Consider the following 24,726-nt stretch of genomic DNA (forward strand, 5'->3'; position numbering starts at 1 on the left):
ACAAAATGGATACTGTAGATTCTCTAAATAAAATTGTCTGTCAAAAAGGGGGCTAGCTGAGACCAGTGCACCAGACTGAAGCCTTTCGTCATCAAGATTTTGGCAGAAAGAGAAAGACGCAAGAAAAATAATCAATCATGCAAATGGAAGCTGGATTATATAATTCTACCTCCAATTCACACATATTGCTTTGGTTCGTTCAGAGGTTTGTTTCTCAGTTTGATGAAGACTGATACTTTCACAGAAGATTGAAGTTGTTGTGTTTGCCATTTGCTTTTTTTACATCCTTTCTCCAGACATCTCAATGTTTCTTACTGAATCACAATATACATTATATATAATTTTTTTTGTTGGAACAGCTGGATTATTATGTGAATGTTGAAAGCAGTTGAATCTTGACGGGTACAGTTACCTCTCCTCCTCGTATTCTGCCAGCTGCTGCTGCGCCTTTTTATACATCTTATTCTTCTCGTCGCATTCATCCTTCAGCTCACGAATCTGTGTCTTGTAAAGGGTCTATGGGGGAAAAAAAAACACAGCACAAAAGTTGCAGTTTTTACATCGCACATTAGCGCTTAATGATGCAGATTTATGATATTTTTTTCCCACTATGCTGAACATTCATGCTGTTGCTGACTGTAAAATATTCGGCTGTCGCTACTGTTTGACAGATGCACTAGAAAAGGAGAGTTACTGTGAAATACTGCTCTGCCTCCAGCTGGTCCTTCAGTTCCTTCAGCTGGCCATCAGCCTCTTGCTTTCCCCTGAAACGGTACCAAAAATCTGTCAATCACAGGCGGAGGCAAAGCTGAACACGAGAGCCGAAGCAGCCAAAAAAACATGACAGACATCAAAGCTGCAGCACTGAGCGCGGTCGCAAATTGGGCTCCTTCTGAAATGCTTTTGAGCCTGACCTGTGTAGCTCCTGGTTCTGCTTCTCCAGGCTCTGCTTCATGTCCAGCAGTTGGTTGAGTTCCTGTTTGAGCTGTTTCTCGGAGGAGGCGAGCGCAGACACCTGCTGTTTCTGCGCTTTCAGATCGGACTGGCTCAGGCTTCGCTTGCGGGTCTCCTGCTCTAGGCGGAGGGTGAGGTCCGTCACCTGGAGCAAACAGCACAGGGCCGTTAGTTAGAGAGCCATGTGGGGAGAAACTTCAGCTGCAGAAGAAAAAGTTGAATTGTATTCTGCTCTTATCCAACTGATTTGAAAACATTAGTTGTCAGTAAATGGGCGAAACTTCATCCATTTACTGATGGGATTCTGTGAGAGTTATTTTATACACGTTTATTTAATCCCAGCTGCTACAGCAACCAAAACGTCACGTGATGGAAAATGTGCCCTGAATACATTTTAAAAATCGATGCAAAATTAATAAATAAATACATCAAATATATTCACAATAAATTCCTTAATATAATTTGAATTCATCATAGGCTAAAATAGTTTCAATTAAAACATTTTTAAAATAATTTTTAGGATTTATCTCTCATTTATCTCCTCTTGTCACAGGCAGACTTTTTGAACAGCTCATGCGTCTCAGAAAAGTTACCTCTTCGGAAAGTTTCTCCTTTTGTGCCTGCAACTCCTCCAGCTTTTGCTCTGCTTGCTTGTGATCGCAGTCTAGCATGGAGTGCTCCTTCTTCAGTTGCAGCAGTTGTTCTTCCACCTGCAGCTTCAAGTTGCGCTCCTCCTGCAGGGTGCTCTCCATCCCTGGAACAAAAGAAACAAAACCAAAAATTTTTTAAAAAAATTAAAAATTGTTGATCGGATCAGTAATACTTTTGTGCATTTACAATACACTTGCATGTAGCACTAAAGGCTTATGATCAGCAAAGTACTAGAAGATCAAGCTGAATCTCATGTCACTTTTAAGTAGACATTATTTTGCTAAACTACAGACTTTATCTGCATACAATCAAATTTACACCTGTAGACAAACGTAAATATCTAAAAGCTCTAAAATGCATTCTCTCCACACCCGAAAACATGAACAAAAATCACAATTTCTAATTAAACACATTTATTACTGTTTGAAGTAGCTTTTGGAAATAGCAGGACAGAAACCAGGTGGCTGGAGATTAAAAATGTAAAATATGAATAAATAAATTTAGGCCTTACTGGCAAAACTGATCAGTAGAAATAGTGACAGGAAAAAAGAAAAACAATATTTTCTTAAGGTAATAATTTATCCCGACTTTGAATAAAAAATGTTTACATCGAGTTTTTTGTATTCAAAATTTCATAGGGTGACATTTTGCCCCTGCAATAAAATATCCATTAATCTTGAGGCGTTTACAAATTCTTACCATGGCTGCCAGCACATTTATCAGCATCTATATGTCTATTGATCTTTCTGCTCACCTTTTAAGGCCTCAGATTTGGTTTCCTCGATAGATTTGTAGATTTCGCTTTTATCTGCGAGTTTAGCTTTGGTAGCCTTATGCTCTGCCTCCTCCTGCTCCAGACTCTGCTGGAGCGACTTGAGCTGGAACGTCAGGTCAATCACCTGGTTGTTCTTTTCCTGCAATCAAAGCATATATGTAAAGTTTTTTTACACCGTAAAGTCTTTAATGGAGGAATATTTTACACTTAAATACAGTAAAAGTGATTGGGAGAGAAGGAAATACCTTTTCGAGATTATTTAACTTTGTCTGTAGTTCCTTTTTTTCACCGTTGACCTTGGAAAGAGAAGATTTCACCTCCTTCACGTCATCTTCTAGGACTGAAATTGTTCCTGAAAAGGAGGAATGTAAAAACAACAACAGAATTAGAAGGACGGCAGAGAGGTGGTTAATATTTGTCTAGAAGTGAGGCAACTATTTTGACACAAACACCTGGTCTGCCTATTTTTGGACATTCCCTGTGTGACAGCTCATGTTTGACCTAAAACACACAAAATACGGCACTTTGTTTTCCTTTTCTTTTCCATGAATCAACCCTAAAGGAGACTTTGACCAAGGGAAGAAAACACGCCAAACAGGTAAAACTTTGTCCTAACAAATTCCCCTCTGACCTCAGAGGCCGGCGTCTCTGTGTTACAGAGACCATGAAATTTAAAGCCACCTCTCAAGAAAAAAAAAACAAAAAAAAAGCACAATGTTCTGGCATCTTGCTTCACTCTCCACCTCCTTCAGCAGATGTTTCCACCTATGATCCAATATTTCCCAGGGCTGATTCCAAAAAACGATTCACATCTAATTCTCCGTTCAACTGCGCACTCCAAGTTATGTAATGTCTTTCTTTTTCCAAAACTTGAAGAGATGTTTACTTCAGGAACACACAAAAATCTAATTACTTTTAAGCGTCTAGATCAGTGGGTGGGCAACTCCAGGCCTCGAGGGCCGGACTCCTGCAACTTTTAGATGCATCTCTACTTCAACACACCTGAGTCAAATAATGAGGTCATTAGCAGGACTCAGGAGAACCTGACTGCACTTAGGAGATGATTCAGCTGTTGGATTCAAGTGTGTTGGATGAGGGAGACATCTAAGACTTGCAGGACACCGGCCCTCGAGGCCTGGAGTTTCCCACCCTTGGTCTTGATCATAATTAGTGCGACGAACGATGAGTTAAACCGTCTGTTCAGCTGTTTCCGTGTCTCACCCTGAAGGTCAGCGAGGGTCTCTGTCCTGAGGTTGTGTTCTCTCCTCTCCTCCTCCAGCTCAACTTGCAGCCCCCTCATCTGCTTCTCCTGCTCCGCCTTGTTCGCTTCCAGTCCGCTGCACTTTTTCTCCATCTCCCTGAGGCTGACTTCGAGGCTCTGGGCCTGTTTCTGTGCGTCCGCCTGGCTCCTCTTCAGCCGAGCCACCGCCTCCTGCTCAGCCTGCAGGGCATCGTTAGCCTCGTCGAGCTACAGGTGAGAAGCAGATGAAGTTCATTCTCATTCAGCCTAAGAGGCAAAAACGTTTTCATTATAGCGGCAGATTTAGTAACATATTTCAGAACAGAATAGAACACAAATACCCTTCAATCTGTGATGAAATGAACGTGAAGCAACAGCAAACTGACAGGAAAAATAGAAGGTGGCAAAATCGCACAAAGGTAAAAATATAAGACAAAAAATAAGGATATTTTTTGTTTGTGCAGTCTTTGAGTCTTTTGAATCAGTATGAATTCTAAATTATTGTTAGAGGTGAAAATCTTGATTATCACAAGTAGAAATAGGCAACTATATTTTAATTAAGTCAGTGATGTCATGCACTCCAACAATGATCAAATTGACTTTTAGAAAAGAAACAGGCCCACAGCATCACAGATCTTCTGTCAAGCTAAACATTAGCTTTATCCTCTGGTGCCACCTGTCATGCAGATATAATGGTTGCTATAGAGACTTGGAGATCTTGCAATCTCCAAGTCTCATTTTTATCACTAAAATGGAATATTCCCCTGCATTCCACATTTTAAAGAGCGACTAAGAAAACTCTGTCATGTCCAATTTACAACCCTGAGCAGCTAAGTCATACAGAAAGCATATACATGCATACACAACAGGCAACGATGAAGGTCAGAGACAATGCTAGATGTTTTTAGTTAGGTTAAATATCAACTTGCATTCAATCATATGCATGGGGAATATTTGGTTCATTACGCATGATACAAACACATAAAAAAACTTTGATGGCAAGTTCTCATTTTTCTGCGAGAAAAGTAAATCTTGCTGTGGCGAGTGACGACAGAGTTTCCTCCTCACCTGCTTTTGCAGCTGGATGTTCTTCTCATTAGATATTTGTGACTGTTGGTTCCTCTTCTTCACGTCCTCCAATTGGTCCCTCAAGTTGTTCACTGCAAAAACAGTCGAGAAGGATGTTATTCAGATTTTGAAAAAGACGAACCCAGTGTCAGATAAAGGGCGCTCACACTCGTTTTCCAGGATGCGCTTCCTGTCTGCCTCCATCTCCACCTTGCGGAGGTTCTCCGCACTCTGGTGCTGCAGCAGGGCTCGCTCTCGCTCCAGCTGCCTCATGGAGGCTTCCACTTTCTGCCGACTGTTCATCTGATGAAACAGGAAAAGCAAACGCAAACTTAGATCTACTGTGTAATATCAGACTGGATTAGAGGCCCTGCAGCCACTTTGCGTCCATTTTTACCTCCTTATCCAGTTCATTGACCAGCTTGTCTAAACGATTGGTGGCATTTCTGAAGATAAAGAAAAACTGATTACAAATTTTCCATTAAGATAGAGATTTAAAAACAATTTCCTTGACATACAACCACTTGTTAAAAACACAACACATTTGATCTATTCTTTTAAACATTTTCTCCACTTCTCAAAAAGAGCAAACTGGTGAAATGCAATAAATAAATAAATAAAACAAAAATGAAGCTGAGTTTGACTTTACCACTCTTCTTCTCATTTCATTTAGCCTATACTGCAATATTAGGGTGTTAATTGCTACCTCTTTCCTAAGTGATTCTGCCAATATATCAACAAAACAGTGATTTGAAATGAATTCTTTTTATTCTTAAAATCACAATTTATAGATAACAGTGTATCAAAAAGTTGATTTATAGTTTCATATTGTACAAAAAGTGGTATAATCCATCATAATGATGTTCAAATTTGTGTGTGTCTCAGTCATACTTGCACTTCTGCTCCAGTTCATCTTTGGCCTGCATCTCATGATCGAGCTGCACCTCCAGCAGATTAACCTTTTTCTGCAGCTGCTCAGAGGGAAAACAAAGAAAAATGTCTTCCATCTATCCACTGACAGGATAAAAAAAAAAAAACTTTGCACACAAAGTCACTCACATCTTTCTTGCTATCCGCAGAATTTTCTGTATCCTTACAGTTTTCCTTCCAGTCGTCTGAATCCTCCTCAGAGCTGCTGCCTGTTCCGCTCAGGAGCCTACAAACGGAGAGAGAAAACTAACGAATGTTTGCAACAGCTTTAACTGGTAGCAACACACAAGTCCAAACTTCAGGCAGCATGTGAGGTTCAAAGATCAACCTTAACGGTTTCAGTTTGTAAAACCATTAATTTTGCTGTAAAACAATGTGCTGTAAGGAAGCCCTGCTTTCTGACGATTTATTTGATGCGGCCGAACTCAAAAGCATCTGCAGAGCCATGCAAAAGTATTCAGCTAAAATTTAATAAAAATTGTTCACCTTAAAACCATACATTTAATTTTAGCAAGTAAAAAAAAAATGAAAGAAAAGAATTTTCAACGTTTTCCTTTTCTGAAGTGATATTAACAATGTGCGCCCACTCCATTATCAATTTAAACTTCTGCACCTCGTTTATATTCTGAAATTCATTGAAAAGAATTAAAAAGCAATAAAAAACAACAAATTGTGTGATACATATATCATTGGAGTTTAGATGCAGAGTTGCTGCACTTGGTTATTTTCAGTACTGTTTACCGTTTTGACAAATGTCCAATAAAATTTGGCTACATACCAACAGTTACTGTGGATTAAGGCAGTTCAGCAACATAAGTTTAAGAAATGTTTTATTCCTCAATTTTTATGCTAGGCTAAAGTGAGGCAGGAAACTACAATAAATCAGATGCAGAGAGGGCGTTTAAAGAGACTGTCAGAACAAGGTGGCAGTATGGGTCTAAAACAGGGATACAGTGTCTGGCTGCAATGTGAAGCTGTTGTTTCCCTGTAAGCATTCCTGTAAACAGTCCTTCGTCAGTGCAAAGAACTGACTTTTCCTCGAATAAACCCATCACAGCATTACAAATGAATCAAAAATAAAAATTGAGCAATGACATATCTAGATAAAACACCAATCAAACGAACAGAACACAAGATTAAAAGACTTACTGATCCTCCTTGAAATAAGTGAAGCCGATAAATGGTAGCTGGTTGCCCGCAAACGCTCTGGGAGGAGGGAAAGTCTCAGCAGTTCCCTTTTCCACCTCTATGTCATCAAAGTTACTGGTGTCTATGTCGCTGTTCAGCTCTGGAACCACTGGAGCCACAGCTGGAACACAGGAGCAGAGGGCGAGTCGTTGAGTCAAACGGACCAAGGAGGAGGAGGCGGTGCGAACCAGGAGGGTTAGAGTAGAAATAAAGATTCTGTTGAGTATGAAGACGTTAGATTTCCTCAGAGTTATTTACTGATCCTCTGAACCATTTCACATTTTTATTGTATTACAGGAATTAACAGCGAATTATTATAATATTGTATTACAGTGTATAACTGGGAGGCAACAGAAGGTTTTTAAAATTCTTTCCAAACAGAGGTCTAAAAAATGTGGAGTCCATTTGTATTTTCTGTGAATCCACCTTATTCTGTTATAACACATTTCCTCCACTGCCTTGTTTCTTTTGCCTCGCTCACCTTCTTGTCAACTCTGAACTCTTTGACAGAGGGCACGGTCTGTTCAGGCTGATGATGTTAGTGTTCCGCTATAAAAGCATTCTGCATCTTGACCCGATTATCTAATTTCACATGTCTGCTCTGTTCCTTATAAATGTTAAAATAACTTCATGATGCCGTTTCTCTGAGGTCTTCACAAAACAGCTGTGCTGCACTCATCCTAAGAGATTAAATTAAAACGAATAAGGGTACTTTTAAAGGCCATTGGTTGCATTAGGTTTTAGTTAAGTGCATCAAGATAAAGAAGCCTTGTTTCTAAATTTTTACTTGGAAGAAAACTGAAAAAAAAAATGATATCATCCTCCTTCCACTTTAACATTGCAACTTTTGGTCCGTGCCATAAACGCAGTGAATGTAGAGGTTGCAACGTGACACAATGTGAAGAAGTTCCAGCAGGCAAAGAGAATTTAAAAACCCTTCCTTGAAAATATTTTAGCACTGAATATTTTTTTTCACCCCTTCCAGCCAACCCTGTGCCAACTTTGGCACGGCCTGCAGTAGGAGTACGTTTCCTACAGGTTGGCGTGAGCTTGACACCGCTCCTTTTCCCCACACAGTGCTTGCTTTGTGCCCCACACACACAGCTACCTTTCACAAATGAATCCTGACCACAGCAGCAGAAAAAAAAAAAAATACAGCACCCTCTGCTCTGCTTTCACAAGAGCAAGCACACTTTTGAACACGGCACGGCGTGCAGACAAATCCGTGCAGGGGCCAATCAGATAAAAATGGTCCTTTAGTCTATAAAAAGATTCCAATTAAATAAAAAACAAGCGGCCTCAGACGGGCGTAATTCTGGCTCTGTGCAAACAGCTCATTACTGTTAGGTCGAGACTTGACCGTCAGCTTGATGAATACGCAGGAATTAAATCAACGTAGGGGGTGATGTAAAACTAGAAACTTGAAAAAAAAAAAAAAGTCAAACGTGTGGTGAGACAGAAAGAGACATGGATGGCCTTGTGGCAAGACTTCCCAGAATGCTCTCTGATAGGGAGAGTCTAATGACAGGCAGCCGCGGCCACAGTGAGAGTGAAAAAGAGAGTCGGAACCCTTCGAAACGGGGCGCCCCTCTCATTAGATGAGGCCACACGATCGTCCCGCCCGCTGCTACGGAGGATGCGCCTTTCTCAGCCCCTGCATCCACTCGTCCGTCATTTCGCTGCAATCACCGCCGTAAGCAAGCAAACAGAAGGAGATAAGAGTCGCAGCACAGAGCGAAGGCCTTACGTAGCAGGGAGTCGTTTGGTTCTCAAAGATCTAAAGAGTGCACAGATAGGGCTCTGAAGGAAACAAGAAATAGATCTGGCTCATGTTTCCAATGCGTGTTGAGCCTGTGTGTGTGTCTGTGTGCGTGTGTGTGTGTGTGTGTTTAAGAGGGAGAGAGAGAAAGAGGACATGCATGTGCAGCGCAGCAGTGGCACAGCGGCGGTTTTATGTTCCAGACTGCAAGGCTCTGATCAGAACTTTAGTCTGCCCTTATAATCAGAGCCAGGTGCAGTGGAGAAATGGAGAGGCGAAAGGAAAAGGCTCTGAATGTAATCACTCACAGACACAAAGGTGCTCTTCATAATCCTAATGTACAAATTCTAATTTTCTTCCTCTTTTTTCCACCCCATATCCTATAATTTCAGCAATGCATAAAGAGCTTCTTGTAAAGACTATTTTTTTTGTTTTATGTTACAAAGAGAAGTGCACACAGTAGACTAATGTTAGCCAAGTCCCACAATTGATTTCACTAACCTGTATGACAAGATTTTTATCCGTCATATGTACACAAAACCATCCAGAGACAAGAATCTGATGAGAATCAAGTAATATTAAAACATTTTATGAGTTATGAGTTAAAACATTAAAGATATCCATGTTAAATAATCTGACTTGAAATTAAATGTTTCGAATGCAGCAAGTACATAAAACTATGAGGGGGGGGGGAAAGTGTGGCTAAATTATATGGAAAAAGAATTGAATAATTAACTAAACATCAAAACAATATGACATTGTTTTCCACGACAAATATTTTATAAATCATAAAAGCAAAATAAACTATGAAAATCAGAGTTCCAGAGAAAAATAATACTTTGAGTGACGTTCCAAAGGAGAGGGAAAAACAAAACAAAGTTTCCCTCATCCCAACTTTTGCTGCACACTGCTGATCAGCTCCGCCTTATTAGGGTGACGCTGCTTTACAACTGCAATTAAGGCCTAGGAATGTCTGTTAAACAGCTGGCTGCAGGATGCCAACCTCAGAAGAACGAAGACTAATAAACGGTTAATTAGTCATTTAATCTTCAACTAAACTGCAAGTGTGTATAATTTTAGACTTAAAAACAACAATTAAAATAGTGGGCAATGTCAGTAAACCTGCCATTATCAAATTATTTAATCTCACCAACAGTGGCTGTAATTGCTCTCTTTCCAGCATGTTGTCTTATAAATTTTAAATACATTAAGTCTTTAAATACACGACAGCAACCCAGTATTATTTGAAATCTGCTGCTGTTATCTTTAATGCATTTTTATTCTTTTAAAGATATACTCCATATGAGCTGATTTCCAGAAGGATTTGCGCAATAACATGATGTCCTGCTCCACAAAGCGTCCCATCATTTGATGCCAGATATGAGACCATATGGAGAGCATGTGTAGCATAAGTGAAGGCTTACTGGTGCAGGAGCTGGAAATAAACTGAAATCACAGGCTAAAGCGGAGCAAATCTGGAAAGGGAATGGAATGAGCTGGAGGTGATAAGACAGAAATGGCAACAAGACTAAGGCACACATTACCAGACATGGGAATAACAGAGGAAACCTACACCTGCACATGCTCAGAGACATGCACCATGTGCCCACTTACTGTCACGGATGTTGTCAAAGGTCCACTGATCGTCCTTGAAGAAGGGGTGACGTTTGATCTCATCCACTCCGGTGCGGCCCAGTCGAACCGTCCTGCACACAGCAACAAGGAGGAGGCAGAGGCGCGTTGAGAGGCGAGTTGCCTTAGTGAGAATGCAAAACACTCCCCACCTCACCCCGCCCCGCCCCGCCCCTCCACCCACCATCACTAACATGTCATCCCAAAAACACAGAGCCCAGTGGAATGACTGCTCTGACCAAACTGGCCAGACTGGAGAGCCGCATGACCGCTGCTGCAGAGAACCTCCTGTGTTCAGCCAGAGCCAAGATGATATAGTTTCAGAATGGCAGAAAGTTAGCATGAGGAACCGTCGGTAACACAGAACTTTCCCTCCTTCAACGCCTCTCTGCATCCCCCCACCCCAATACCTCTGGGTGCATGGCGGCAGAGGGGTGTGGCAGTTTGGGCTTGCCACGTGTGGGACATTCCAGATCAAGCAAGAAGGGGAGAGAGTGGAGTTTTCTGATGGGTGCATTAAAAAAAAACAACAAAAAAAACAACACGTGCAACAGAGCTAAATTTAAAAGCTATATCTTTGTGCCCAGAACACTAAAGGAGTAAATAGGGGTAAGAGAAATGGAAATTGGCAGCAGTCAGGTAGAAAATGTTGCACATAAAGGAAAAATGAGATAACTCAAAGAGAGACAGGATGGGAGGAGGGAGGAGGGGGACAAGACCGGATGAGTGATCCAGCAAAATGGGAAGACAATGACAGAGTATGTGGGTTAAGTGCATGCAGTGATTAGCGAATGTGTGTGTGTGAGACTGCCTCACATACACACATCAGATTCTGTGCGTGGTGAGAGAATAGTGAGTGAGAAGGTAAATAAACTCAGTGAGAAGGAAAAAATGAAAGGCTGCTCTGTAGAGAGGCAGAAAGGGCCTGTGTTTAAAGCCTTTTCTGGGGAGGGGTCAGTAATGTAAACAGGAAGTGGTCTCTTCCACTGGAAATTGCCACAAAGCAGGACCACTAGCCATGTATTCATTCAGTGAAAGAATAAATCAGAATTTAAGCTTAAATTCTGATGGCATTAACAAACCTTTGGATTCATTCAGCTATTTTAGGCAAACAGGCTCATAAAAAAAACATTGTCTAATTTGGAAATACTTCAACAATGAATAATTCCTAATTTCACTATTGCCTGGAGTGCATCAAATTGAATGTTTTTTTTTATATGGGTTAAATGACTCACTGATTGGGGTGGAATGGCCTAGATAACACCAACACCAGTCAAAAAACAAATCTGTCAGCAGCCGAAGGATATTTTTATTGGGTTATGATGTTTTTTAAATAATCAACATCACAATCATCTTCAAATCTGTGTCTTTTCTTCAGCATATGCCTGAATTTGAGCTAGTCATTCCATTACGACCAACTCAAGCTGCCACCCCACTCTGCCGCCATGCACCCAGAGGTAGTGGGATGAGGGGACACAGAGAGAAATTTTGGTTTTTCCATTTTTTAACAAAACAATACAACTTTACATCAAAGATCAACAATTAATAAAATTATGACAGTTTTGTTTGGATTTCTCATTTTTTTGTTAAGTAAGATTGTCCAGTTTATTTTCTGTCAGTGGACTGCTGCTGGTAATTTCCCAGAGGAACCAGTAAAGTTCAATCTAATTCAAGCAAATCTAGGCACACTTTTTTTTTTTGACCTATTTGAGTGATGCTGTCTTGTATCAAGGCCCAGACAACTAAACTGTTAGTAGGTCTGTGATTGGGTAATGCAGCCAAACATACACCTCTCACATCCTCAGACCTTGTAGCGTTAACTTACACACACATACGATGATTTCTATCTGTTGGAAAGCGAGATAATTATAAATCATAATCCACATGAAGTGGATTCTGATTTATTTTTAAAAAAATGGTCTAATAGTCCAAGAACAATTGGAAATGTTTGATAAGCAAACCTGTCAGTGAGAAAGGCACTTATGAGATCTTTGGCATTCTGAGACATCTCCACATCGTCCGGAAAGACCAGAGCGTTATGGTGGTTCATGATCTTCCCATACGTTCCGATGAGAGACTCGGCATAGAACGGAGTTTCGCCTGTGATGAATATTAGAGGTTAAAACTTTCTAGATTTTTTTACCAATAAACCCATAGAAAGAAGTTCATATTTGTGAATTTAAAATGCAACTCACCAACAAGCAATTCGTACAGAGAAACTCCAACAGACCACCAGTCACATTCCCGACCGTAGGTCCCGTCACCGCCTTGAGACTGAAGCACCTCAGGGGAGATGTAGTCTGGTGTGCCTACAGCTGTCACACAGTGCACCATACCAGACTGTAGACAAGCAAACACACAATCACAAGTATAAGATTCAAAGTATCAGGTCTGACCCACTGATTATTATATACCGAGACGATCCGTGTCAAAGTCCCCAACTAAATCAGTCTTCCAATAGCTATTGTTGATGTTACAGAACACATCATGGCATATTTTCATGACTTTAAAAACTCTTTTGTAAGCTGTGCTAGCTTGCTGATCCAAAAGTCAACTTTTTACTTTTTACAATGGTAATCGCAAAGTAAGAGAGTGGTGTCAGCTGAACCCCCCATTTGGCACTGCTTATTCTCAATTCAATCAAATTAGTGTCTAGAAAGAAAAACCTTTGTCTAGAATGATTACGTTTTTTTTGTCAGGGTACCAATATTTTTTCTCAACAAAGTTTTTCTGTGTTTTTCTTTGAGTTATACTTTTTTTTTTTTACAAATATTATTGAATTTAGTCTTACATTTTATTTTTACTTTCCTGTTTTGTTTTTATATATTTTGCTTCTGATACTTTTTTTTGCTGATACAGTTCAGTTTTTCCTTTTTAATTCTATATTTTTTTAAAATGTTATTGATGCACTTTGTATTTTCTGTCTTGAAAAATGCTATATAAATGAAGCATATTGTTATAATTCATTTAGTTACTTACCAGCAATACAAGTCTTTTTATATACCTACACAAGAAATTAAATTGCAAGAAACCATAATACATGTCGAGGTGTTTGTAACGACTTCAGAGGATTTCCCCAAAGGTACAAATATGTAGGAGCAGCTATTTTAAAAAGCTGTGGTAAAAAGCTGAGAAACACTTCCTGCTCCACACCAGAGGCAGAACCACAGAGGCATTTTGATTTGGGAGCTTAGCAAAGTAAATCCTGAAGCTTTTCAAAACAGCTCGAGAACAATTCTGAGTGCCACTTCCACTATTTGAACACCTGATGGTGCTCTAGAGCTCCAAGTGATAATACAACAAACATATTTCCCTGACAAAGAATAACTAAACGTATTTTTACTTCTAAAGTTTCCGAAATACTGAAACATCTCATTCACTCCAATTCACAACAATCAGCCTACCGAGTTCATCCTCATGCAGGTGCCAAAGTCGGCTAGTTTGAGGTGTCCGTGCTGGTCCAGCAGCATGTTGTCCGGTTTAATGTCGCGGTGGATGAAACCCATAGAGTGGATGGCATCCAGCGCCAGAACCAACTCAGCCGTGTAGAAGCGAGCCCACTTCTCGGGGATGTCGTAGTTTATGGTGAGCGTGACCACATCTCCGCCCGGCATGAACTCCATCACCATGTAGAGGTTCCGATCATCTTGGAAAGCGCAGCAAAGCTGGAATGATGTTCATTCCACACATTAATGTCATGTCTAAGTGCTTAAAGATTTTGCATTGATACAGATTACACAATTGCTGTTCAAAGTCAAAAATCATTACTGTAAACCTGATGCCAGGATTATGTCAACTCTAGCTAGATAAAAAAACAGGTTCAACTGATTTATCTAAAATATGAAGTTATTGTAGCATAATTAGTTTAGTTTTCAATTTTTTAATTTAAACATATGTTCTATTTCAATTTCATTCAAAATTACCAACATAACACGCAAAAGTTCCTTGTTACAACTTTATAGCAAATAAAGTTGCAAATAAAATAAGATTGGTTGCCAGGTAGCACAAAAAAGATTATTTCAAACTGGATTCTTGTTCCACATCTTTTAATTGCCTTAGCAGTTAATAAAACCATTAAGTTTGTAGGATTTGATTGAAACATCCGGATTAACACCATGAAACATATCTGTAAGATGATCTAAAGAGGCGTTGTCTGGATGAAAGTGAAACTGCTTTTTGTTTCTTGTTTTTTTTTTTCCCTGTGTGGGATCTTATTATGGATGGGATTCCTGCCGTGTTAAAGGTGTGCCCGACAAATAGCTGAAATCTCAAAGAGAAACCTTGTGGGTGGTTCTGTTGCTGCAAGAAGACAAATGGTGTAAACATGAGTAAGGCTAGAGCGAGCCACTTGCAGAAGGACGCAGCAACATTACACAGCTAAAGCTGCAGAAAGCTGAGGAAAACACTGATGTATTGTTTTTAGTCACTTATATTGTAGCCTGAATGGATCAGTGGCTCAGCAGTCAGGAATTCAAAAAGTAAAAGCCTGTTGAATGTGCAAGTAACAGCTGAACTGTCAACAGATTCCCTCATCTAGCATAGGCGCCTTCACTGCTTTGCCATTTTACCCTCTCTTTGTCAGGCCTTCTAATTTATGTGGACAGGTACATCTCGATAGAGTTGCAAAGTTCACGTTTCAGCAGTATTGTATCAGACATTGAATGGTTAGGATACAGTATTATAACCTAAACTTGTTTTAAACTTCTCTTAAACATCTGTGTTTCTTTGTTAACAGGATGCTGTTTGTTCACTGATGTTCTCTAAGAAACCTCTTGGATCTTCACAGAACAGCTGGATCTATAGTGAGATTAAATTGCACTCATGTTGCACTGAATTTACCATTAAGGTGACTTCTAAAGGCATTTGAGTGTCTTTTATTCAGAGGTACCAAAGTAAAAGCATAATGTGTTTTCCTTCAATAATGTACCACTTTGTATTGGTTTATCACATGAAAGCCTATGAAAACACATTAAAAAAGTTAAAGAGGGTATGAATACGTGTTGCGGAAAGAAATACACATCCACACCTGAACAATCCAGGGACTGTTGGAAAACGCCATGATGTGCCTCTCCTCCCAGAAGAAGGCCGAGTCTGACCTTTTGATCATCTCGAACTTGCTGAGCTGCTTCATGGCGTAAACCTTCTTCGAGGCCTTGTGACGGACCTGTAAAAAAGTCCAGGCAGATAAGAGAGAGGAGATGATGCTGGAATGTAAACAGTAACAACTCCACAAGGACAATAAGGAGAAAACTGTTGGAATGTCACAATGACTGAGATAACAGCAGAGATCCAGACATGAAACGGGAAGCAGCGAGTGTTGTACACGCCCATAAGAAGACATGCTTACACAAGCGCTAAGCACAAACACAGACGAGTACCCCTTCACACCCCCTCACCAGGCTTCATATTCATACCCCACACAAAGCCTGTCCGGACTCGTTCCAACAGACAAACATCTTATCAGATACCTGATTCTACCAGCAGAAGGAAGGCAGTTAAAAGACGAGGCCAAGATGAGAGCGAGGAATTACAGCCAGTTTCAAAATGTATGATTCATTAGGTAGGAAAAGATGTGACAAATATTTTACAGTTCTGTGTTTAAAACGGGGTGTTTTGTAAATTTGTCTTGATGGTTGCTCCCTCTAGTGGCCCAGAAGCAAACTGTTAAATTCAGGAAAAGCAGGAAAAATTCCCTACTTAAAACGCAGAGTTTAACAATGAAATAAGATTAAAATAAATATTTTCTTCTTTTATAGGGCAGTAAGAGAGAAACGCCTCACCAGTTGCACTTCACCGTAGGCTCCTCTCCCGATCAACTTCACTTTTTCAAAGTCGTCAACCTTCACCTGCAGCTCTCGCAGTTCATTCACCAGCTTCTCATCTGCAGATAAGAGATAGGAGTGAAATACTTCGGCATCACAAAAGCTCAATCTGCTGCCACTTATATTCAATATACCTTTTGGAAATTTTTGTTCAGAGGTCAAGAAAAATTTACTTTTTGTGATTTGCATAGTTTATCACCTCAATTGCAAATGAAACTGCAGAGAAAACGTGGACAATACCATCGATTTAGGTTAGCCTTGTGGTCCACTTTATATTTGGCTTTTGGGAGTCTGAGCTGACACTTTCGAACAAGAATTTGAAAATTTCAAACACTATTCGGACAAGAACTGGAATCTTTGTAGATATATTATGAAATAAATAATATCAACTAAAAAAGGCTTATTTAAGTAGAAAACGTATTTAGGGGATATGTTATTAAAACAAAAACAAAATAAATGGCACAAGTAATCAAGATGCTTGAATGGATCATTTGAAATGAAAACAAACACCACATCTCAAAATACATCAGAAATAATTACAAATACCTGCATTAAGTTAATTGAGTTAAAACATATATTTAACTAAAACACTTTGTAGGTTGGGGCTGCACAGTGGTGCAGTTGGTAGAGCTGTTGCCTTGCAGCAAGAAGGTTCTGGGTTCAATTCACCGGTCCCAGTCTTTCTGCATGAAGTTTGCATGTTCTCCCTGTGCATGGTGGGTTTTCTCCGGGTACTCCAGTTTCCTCCCACAGTCCAAAAACATGACTGTCAGGTTAATTGGCCTCTCCAAATTGCCCCTAGGTGTGAGTGTGTGTGTGCATGGTTGTTTGTCCTGTGTGTCTCTGTGTTTCCCTGCGACAGACTGGCGACCTGTCCAGTGTGACCCCGCCACTCGCCTGCAACGTTAGCTGGAGATAGGCACCAGCAACCCTCCCGACCCCACTAAGGGACAAGGGTGTAAAGAAAATGGATGGATGGATAGACTTTGTAGGCAACAAATCTATGTGAGCCGAAACTAAGGAGGGGAATTTGATCCTAGCAACAAGTTTCAAAAGTGTTTCAAATAAAACCACTCTGCACGCACATCGTTAAATGGCACAATGTTGCAGATTGTTTATTAACATAATCAGCTTCTGAAAAAGAGAAGTCTAAAGATAAGAGCTACAAACACTCCCACCCATTTTGGACCTTGGTATTAAGGTGTAACTCTTGGCATCAAGGTTTACTGAGAATTCTTTCAAAGCTGCTACAGGTTTTTGCCATACCCCTCTGAAGGTTTGACATTCATTTATTGACTATAGTAAAGAGTAGTGAAGTGCTGCCCCTCCCTACCTGTTGCTATACGCTGCCAGACAACTTACCAGAAAAGGGTCTGAGAATTTTCTCTAACAGGAAAAACAAATTTGACTGGAAATAATACCAAAGGCACAGAAAGTTGTGCCGCAATGATTACGTCAACAAGCAACACTACTACTTAAACATCTAAGACCTGCTGTTTGTGTATACTACCAGTTAAATTTGTGTAACTCTAATATAAAATATCCTGTGTTGTACTTAAAAACTACTGAATACATTTTATACTATATTTTTGATTAATTCAATTCAAATTCAGATTCACAAATAATAAACCTAGCATTATTATTTGTGTTTTTTGGTTTTAATTCAATGTATCAAAACCAGTTTATTAAGAAACTATAAAACTTTATACATAACTAAAAATCTAAATCAGCAGCTTCCTAAAACTATTTAGGAAGGTTTAGGTTATTTTTTGCAAAATGTAATTTTGGTAATAATAATAATAATAATAATAATAATAATAATAATAAAGATTTAGAGAAAAAAAATCCAAAATTTACTTAGGCCATTATTTTAGAAAGGTGACAAAATGCTACTTTCTTTTAACAGTAGCAGAAATACTTCTGTCTTTAGAAAGCAGTTAGACTCTGTTACACATGTCTGTTTTATGCAAACACCATGAAACCATGATATTTTTACTTGCATCATGGGAACTTATCTCAGTTTACATGTCTGGTTAATTGTTCTATGATCAGTCAAATCAAAAAGATGAAGCGTTTATTTGACATATTTTCCAGGAAATGGAACTGGCATTTCACAGCTTCAGAAAAATTCATTCATATTTTGGCAACTGCCGCCCAGCCCTCAGGGTAGCTTGCACCTACAAGTTTAGACAACATTAACATATGCATGCCTCCAGATGATGATGATGATATCTGCCACATAGAATCCCTTTAATTATTCAGAGAAGAATAATGAGCTGAATTTTCATGACATGACTCTATAGTAAAAGAAGGCTGTTACTAAACTCGACTGCCTGAGGCACCAACCGGTCAGTTTCTGAATAAGCAAAGAAGAAAACAAACAAATAAACAAACAAAAAAAAAAACATTTGATCATTTTGAAATGAGAAAAGCAACAAACACACAGCTCTGGCCAAGAAGTGAAAAACTGTTATTTCAATTATACAAGTCTTGCATATTTGACTGCCGTACTGAAACATGTTTGTTGGGATTAAATATTAAACGTAGGACAAAAAACATGGAAAGAAAATAGAAAAAGGACAAAGCACCAAAACACTAAAAAACACAAAGAGTAGCTCTTACATCTGTTCAGAAATGCCTCAATGTTCTTGTTCTTTCGCAGGAATGGGTAGTTGAGATCATGAGCTAAGGCATTCATGGAATCCTGAAAGACAAAACAAAATCAATAATTTATTTTTTTAAATGACAACTGAGACAGAAAACAAATGCTAATATTATATTTAAATGATTTAATTTACAAGTTTGGATGCCTTTTAACACTCAAAATTCAGTGTTAGAAACTCTTACAATGTTTTACATCTGTATTTATTAGACACATTTTAACAGCATATCAAGGTATATATCACAGAAAATTCACATATTCACTATCTTTTAAATCATCGATTCATCTTCAACCTCCAAATAATCTGAGAAAAATTAGAGGCCAGTTTACAAAAAATTTATTGCTGAAAAACTATAGAATACTTAGCTACAAACTGTTGACTGTTGAAGGTGTCAAAAAGTACCAGTCAGGAGAAGGAGTATAAAACAGTTTTCCAGGCATTAAACATACCAAGGAGCACAATGGAGGAAATATGGCACAACAGCAACATTACCAAAAACTAGACATCCATCGAAGATTAATGACAAAGTAGGCTTCCAAGAGGAGCACAGAAACAATAAAGGAGCTGCGGGAATTTCTGGCAAGTACTGGCTGTATTAAGCATGTGACGACAATCTTCCACGTTTTTCATATTTTTGGGCCAATTCTTAAAAAAATAAATGCATTCCTTCCAAAAGAACATCGGAAGTCTCTTGAAACTGGTATCTTTTATGTAAAGTCTGAACATTCTGCTCCCTTCCCCACAAGGTGTTCTTTTTGTGGAGTTTTATTGTTCTAAATAAACAAGATAAGACAAAAACTAAACTATGTTTCAAAGCCAAATGTCTCATTTTCTCATTTACTAATCTGTCTGAAAATAATTTTTCACCTGCTAGATGACCTGCTTTTTCCTGATAACAGGTATCAGAAGCAAATGAATGGACAAAGCAGTAAAAGACAGGGGAAGTATCACATTTCCTCAAGTACAACTTGAATGGGAGTGAAAATTAAAGAAAATAAACACAATAGTACAATATATTCTGGATCAATAGAAAAACACGTCTGACAATTCATTTGAATACTAAGGCTAATCACATGAGGTGAAGGCTGACTTCCAGAACACACAGACCATTTCTGTGCCTCAACTGAGGGGGTTAGTGGGAGCATCTGACTAACAGCCGGGGTTTCTGTGGTGTCATCAGAGCTCAAATTAGGGGTTTCAGGTTGCATGTAAATCCAAAATGTCTCTCTGATCCTAGACCTAAGGGGCTGGCAGGACAGTTGGACAGGTGGGTGAGGGAGGTGGGGGTTAGAATGCAGAGTGATCCTCTGTTCCCCCAACCAGGGGTCGAGTTGAGTCACCCAAAATGCATGTGTGTGTCTAGGGAAGTTGAGCCATCGGTCTGTTTGTTCGGGGACTTGTGGGGGTTGGGGTGATCAGGGGTGGAACAATTCTGCACCTTTAAATAGCAGTGGTGAGGCGAAATCCCTCCCTCCCCACCCCCGACCACCACAGGCAGATGGAAATAGACGTAAAGGCTCAGAAGCTATTGTGGGACGAGCCGCATAGAGGCTCGTCCCACTAAGCGATCAAAGATCTGTGATCACTTTCCATAGTGGGTATTTACTCAGATTTTTATGACTGTGGTATGTTGCTGCAGGGGAGAGTGAGGTCTGCTTAAGCGATGTAATAACATGTTCAATAGAACCAGAGGAAACATGAAGTCGACTGTGTGTGGTTATAGTTGAAAAACCTTTGAATCGCATTAATATTCTTCTTTGTTGACTACAGTGATAGTAATATTTTAAACATGGTTATTTTCATGTATCATCTTCTAAAAAAAAGCATGCTCTGTGAACAAAACTCTGAGCTCAGACTTTCATTAAACTCTTATTAATGACAACCCTTATTAATGAGTATCTAAAATAATACAATACTTTATTCTACATGCATGAATTTAGTCCAATCTAAATTGCTGCCATGACCTTCCCCAGCAAAGAAGTTACCGCTCAGCTCACATCCCAGTCTGATGCAACATGTGCTTCTACTAAATGATCCTACAAGACACTGTTACCCAACACTGCAGTACCTCAATGCCAGTGCGATGCATGATCATGCCCCTGGTTGGATTTGGTAATATCAGACAGATAGTCGTTTAGTTTTGTTTGCATTCTTACAGAGAGCTAATGTATCTAATCAAACGTTTTGTTAAATTTAGCAAGTGTGTAGCTGTATCAGTAAATCTAATACATGAAGCTCAGAGGAAAAACAGGAAGAAGCTCATTTATAACAGCTAAATTACAAACCGCTTCAGCATTTGTTGATTCCCAGCTTGGCGAATTTCATTCCATCATGATGTTAGAAAATACACATTTTTTTGATCAAAACAATAGTGACATTTTTTAAAAATGTAACAGATAAAATGTGTTACAATAGGGTCCACAATGGTTTGGTTTTTACGGCAATCCTTTAGAAAGACAATGTAAATGTCTTAAATACGACTGTAGAGGGAGACATGTCTGTGTTGATTCGTCTGTAGGTTTCAGGGGTCAGGACCCTGACCCAAACACAACAGGTTTGCTGTTTGGGTCAGGTTTGTGTTTGTTCAAACAGGAACAACTTTTCCACCGTCTTTGTAAGAGAAACATGCCCACAGCATCACAGATCCTCCACCGTCCTTAACAGTCCCAGTAAGGTACTTTTCCATTCCATCCTTCTTTGTTTCACATCAGGAATGTTTCCTTCAGCCTTGTCTGATCTGACCAAAGCATTTAGTCTCTGTGAAACCCTTAACAACATGTAGCCAGCTTTCCACATGTATATCTTTAACAGTAGGACGTAAGAGGCTATTTCCTGATAAACTTCCTAAAGAAATGAATGGCAGACAGATTGGTGACCCTTTAAAGAGTCTGTGCTGGACCTCTTTAGGAGTGAGCATAGGGTCCCTTCCTGTAATTCTGTCATGGTTCCAGTCCATTTAAGCTTTTCTCTGAATGTATAGGGAATTTTCAGGCAAGCACAGAAAATGCATCCATTTTATCACAAGTGAAGCTAAACAGATATCTGTTTTACTTGCATACCATGTTCTGAGCAACGGGTGTACGTCACATCATGTTTATAATCAGTGGATTCAAATACTTTGATCAACTTTAAAAGCCTACAGTACATCCTCAAAGTCTATGGTAAATTTGTAATTTACTACTATGAGCAGAAAGTGCAGGATTAGTTTTACAAACCTCAACTTGAAACTCTAACTCCACTTCATTCCTCTTCATCTAAAGCTGGGCTTTTCAATGAATGCAGCATATTTGGCAGCTTTGGAAAGATCTGTAACATCTGTTTAACACGTTAAGCGGATAACAAACCTTCAGAATGTCAACATGTTTGCCACTAAGAGCTTGAATCATCGACTCATGGATCTTTGAAAATGAGAAATAGAAAGTGGTGTTTAAGGTTTGGGTGAAAGTGGTTGATACCATAGAGCCATTGGATTATTGGCTATGATTAATGAGTCAGACTTGCTCCAACAGTAGTACATTGTTTCATCTACCCTGGAGACATGTAAAGGCATTAAGCTTTACACAAAGCAGGAAACTGAAATTCAGGGGCTATTAACCCCATTATTTGCATTTGTGCCGTTTTTGTACACGCACATTTTTGTTCTTTGGCACTCAAGAGTTTGCATCAACGACTAAAAAAAAAAATTACAAAAACATCTGAAAAGGTAACTGTGCAATCACCCTCGCTAGGAAGAAAATGTTGCTGCGTTCATGTAATTTGTAGCAGTGAAAGATTTCAACCTCTTTCAAATAAGACGTTCAACTTATTTTGTTTTCAGGAATTTGGACAAATCTGAACATGATCCAGTTGCTGCCAACTGTGTGCGTCCTCATCACGGTAGAGTCTTTTTGTAATGTAAGGCACGAAAAACGATACCATCAGGTATGCATTCGATAACGAAGGCTTGACTAAAAAGATCGGAACAGAATAGGCTTGTCTTGTATTAACCATCGACTTTGGTTAGTTCTAAAATGATTTCATTTCCACAGCAACTCTTTTTTTCTTGGCCTTCTTAAAAACATAATTGTTAGAACTCCATGAATATTGCTGATAAAAATAAAAGCCTCTGCTGCGTTTTACTTATCGTCATGAATACTATACCAATAGCACAAGAACGCAGACAAAATGGTTGAAAAGACAAAATTAAATGTTACAAGCAATGTATAGATTATGGTTTATCTTAGAGCCAAAAATTACATGTAATCATGTAATTTTTACATGATTACATGTAAAAATTACATGTAATCATCATAGCATGACACTTCATAAGTCACATGAATGTAAAGGTGTTTTTCTTTTCTATACAAATTACATGACTAATTCCCCAAATAACTGCTGATCTTTTGAACAAATACAATACTCCTTTGTCTTTGAATTTAAAAAAAGAAGAGGCCATCATCAATAAATGAAACATTTCTAAACAGGATTTGTAGCCCCATACATCCATTGTCTTCTTTTTCTCTGAAATCGGCTTGTGAGGGCAACAGGTTCAGGAGGGAATCCCAGACTCTTGCTCTCTTTCACCTGGACAATATATCCCATTTGGCCTGTGATCCCCAGAATGAGCTGGAGTTTCTCACTGGAGAGAAGGGATTTGTAGTTTGATAAATTGTTAGTTATTGTCCCGTTGATTAATAACCCTTTAAATATAACCAAAATAGATTCTTAAAAAAAAAAGGGTTGAAAAACTTTCTATATGTTTGTGTGACACTGTTAATCTTGTGTGATGCTGCCAAAACAAAAACAAATATTAGACAAACAGGAAACGGTGAGGTGAGGTCATGACTAATTATCTCAGACTCAATTCCAGGAAACCACTCCGGCTTCCTGGTTGTTTTTTTCCCCAGCGTTGGGAAGCACGGTGGCCATTGTTGCATCGACTCAGAACCGCTTAAACAAGGGGAGTCGGTGCCGAATAGAAATATAAAAAAACCCACAACATTTTGAAGAATTACCACACAGAGGTGAACGTAACCAAACATCACTTGTTGTCTGTTTACGCAGCAACATGAGGCCGGCTGGATTTATCAGCCATCACTGTCCTGCACTCAGGACTTTACTTGTGAGTCATCAAGCACAAGAATAGACACAATTCTGTCATTTAACAAGCAGAGTGGCCACAAATTCTCCTTAAGCTCAAACCTTATTTGTCTGTCACGTTTTCCTACTGATGATTGTTCCACAAATACAGACCCCTGATACGTTTGTCATGTCTAACTACAAACCTAAATGTATTTTATTCACATTGTATGTTACGGGCCAGCACAAATTAGCACATAATTGCTGGCTGGCAGAAAAAACTTATTCATCTATAGTTTTCTGAATATTTTTTCATTGTACTTCTGTTTGCTGTAATCCAATTGACCGAGCAATTCCACCACATGAGCATGCGATTGTTCAGAGTTGTATCTGGACCATTGCATTTTAAATAAACTATGTGTTTAGAGTTGTTATCCTAGTGTCCAGCATATGCATATATTTTGCAAGTAAGCAAACAATGTCTATTTTGGTCTCCTTTGACCAAAACAACTTTTTTTCCCCCCCAATATTGATTTATAGCGCAGCCCTGCCTTAAACTTATCCCTGATCTCTCTGGAGTACAAGATGTTTTCTGGAAGAATTTTGCAACGCTCCAAAGAGATGTATGATCAATCTATCCCTGAGCAACTGAATAACCAAAATAACTTTTTTTTTATTTTTTATTTTTTATCCAGTTGTATTTCCTTGGTAAAGTGTGGTTCCAGATAAACTGAAGTGCACAGGACATGTTGATCCATGCCTATTAACCATGGTGCTGGAAGGCAAGAAGTAGAGTTTCAAGATTTGGTGTGGTATGCTAAATCCGTTAAGGTAAAAGTATGTGCAACAGCTAGTTTACTGTCTGAATGCATGCTCACTTTTTAGAAAATATTCCAAACAAACCGAGTTGCTGCCAGCCGCCTTTTTTTTTTTTAAAGACTTTCAGTTTCAGTCAGTCTAGTCCGCTGTTGAAGTCAATCACATTT

At 39.1% G+C, this 24,726-nt stretch overlaps 1 protein-coding gene across 5 annotated transcripts in view; it reads right to left on the reverse strand.

Moving 5' to 3' along the window:
• Nucleotides 1-24,726, reverse strand: part of LOC103457451 (rho-associated protein kinase 2-like) — a 35,018-nt gene that overhangs the window by 9,477 nt on the left and 815 nt on the right. For all 5 annotated transcript variants that reach the window (XM_081602265.1, XM_017302344.2, XM_017302345.2 and 2 more), the window contains 20 exons: nt 18,642-18,723; nt 15,978-16,078; nt 15,224-15,361; nt 13,602-13,862; nt 12,393-12,537; nt 12,159-12,297; nt 10,180-10,271; nt 6,768-6,927; nt 5,748-5,844; nt 5,580-5,659; nt 5,086-5,134; nt 4,856-4,991; nt 4,689-4,780; nt 3,602-3,848; nt 2,626-2,732; nt 2,360-2,519; nt 1,548-1,708; nt 915-1,099; nt 695-764; nt 413-516 (listed from right to left, as the gene is read on the reverse strand). In XM_081602265.1, the coding sequence (XP_081458391.1) occupies nt 413-516; nt 695-764; nt 915-1,099; nt 1,548-1,708; nt 2,360-2,519; nt 2,626-2,732; nt 3,602-3,848; nt 4,689-4,780; nt 4,856-4,991; nt 5,086-5,134; nt 5,580-5,659; nt 5,748-5,844; nt 6,768-6,927; nt 10,180-10,271; nt 12,159-12,297; nt 12,393-12,537; nt 13,602-13,862; nt 15,224-15,361; nt 15,978-16,078; nt 18,642-18,723 (2,606 nt within the window). The remainder of the gene's footprint in view (nt 1-412; nt 517-694; nt 765-914; nt 1,100-1,547; nt 1,709-2,359; nt 2,520-2,625; nt 2,733-3,601; nt 3,849-4,688; nt 4,781-4,855; nt 4,992-5,085; nt 5,135-5,579; nt 5,660-5,747; nt 5,845-6,767; nt 6,928-10,179; nt 10,272-12,158; nt 12,298-12,392; nt 12,538-13,601; nt 13,863-15,223; nt 15,362-15,977; nt 16,079-18,641; nt 18,724-24,726) is intronic.

Source organism: Poecilia reticulata, chromosome 21 (assembly GCF_904066995.2).
Source record: "Poecilia reticulata chromosome 21, P_reticulata-male-v2, whole genome shotgun sequence".
Classification (NCBI taxonomy): domain Eukaryota; kingdom Metazoa; phylum Chordata; class Actinopteri; order Cyprinodontiformes; family Poeciliidae; genus Poecilia; species Poecilia reticulata.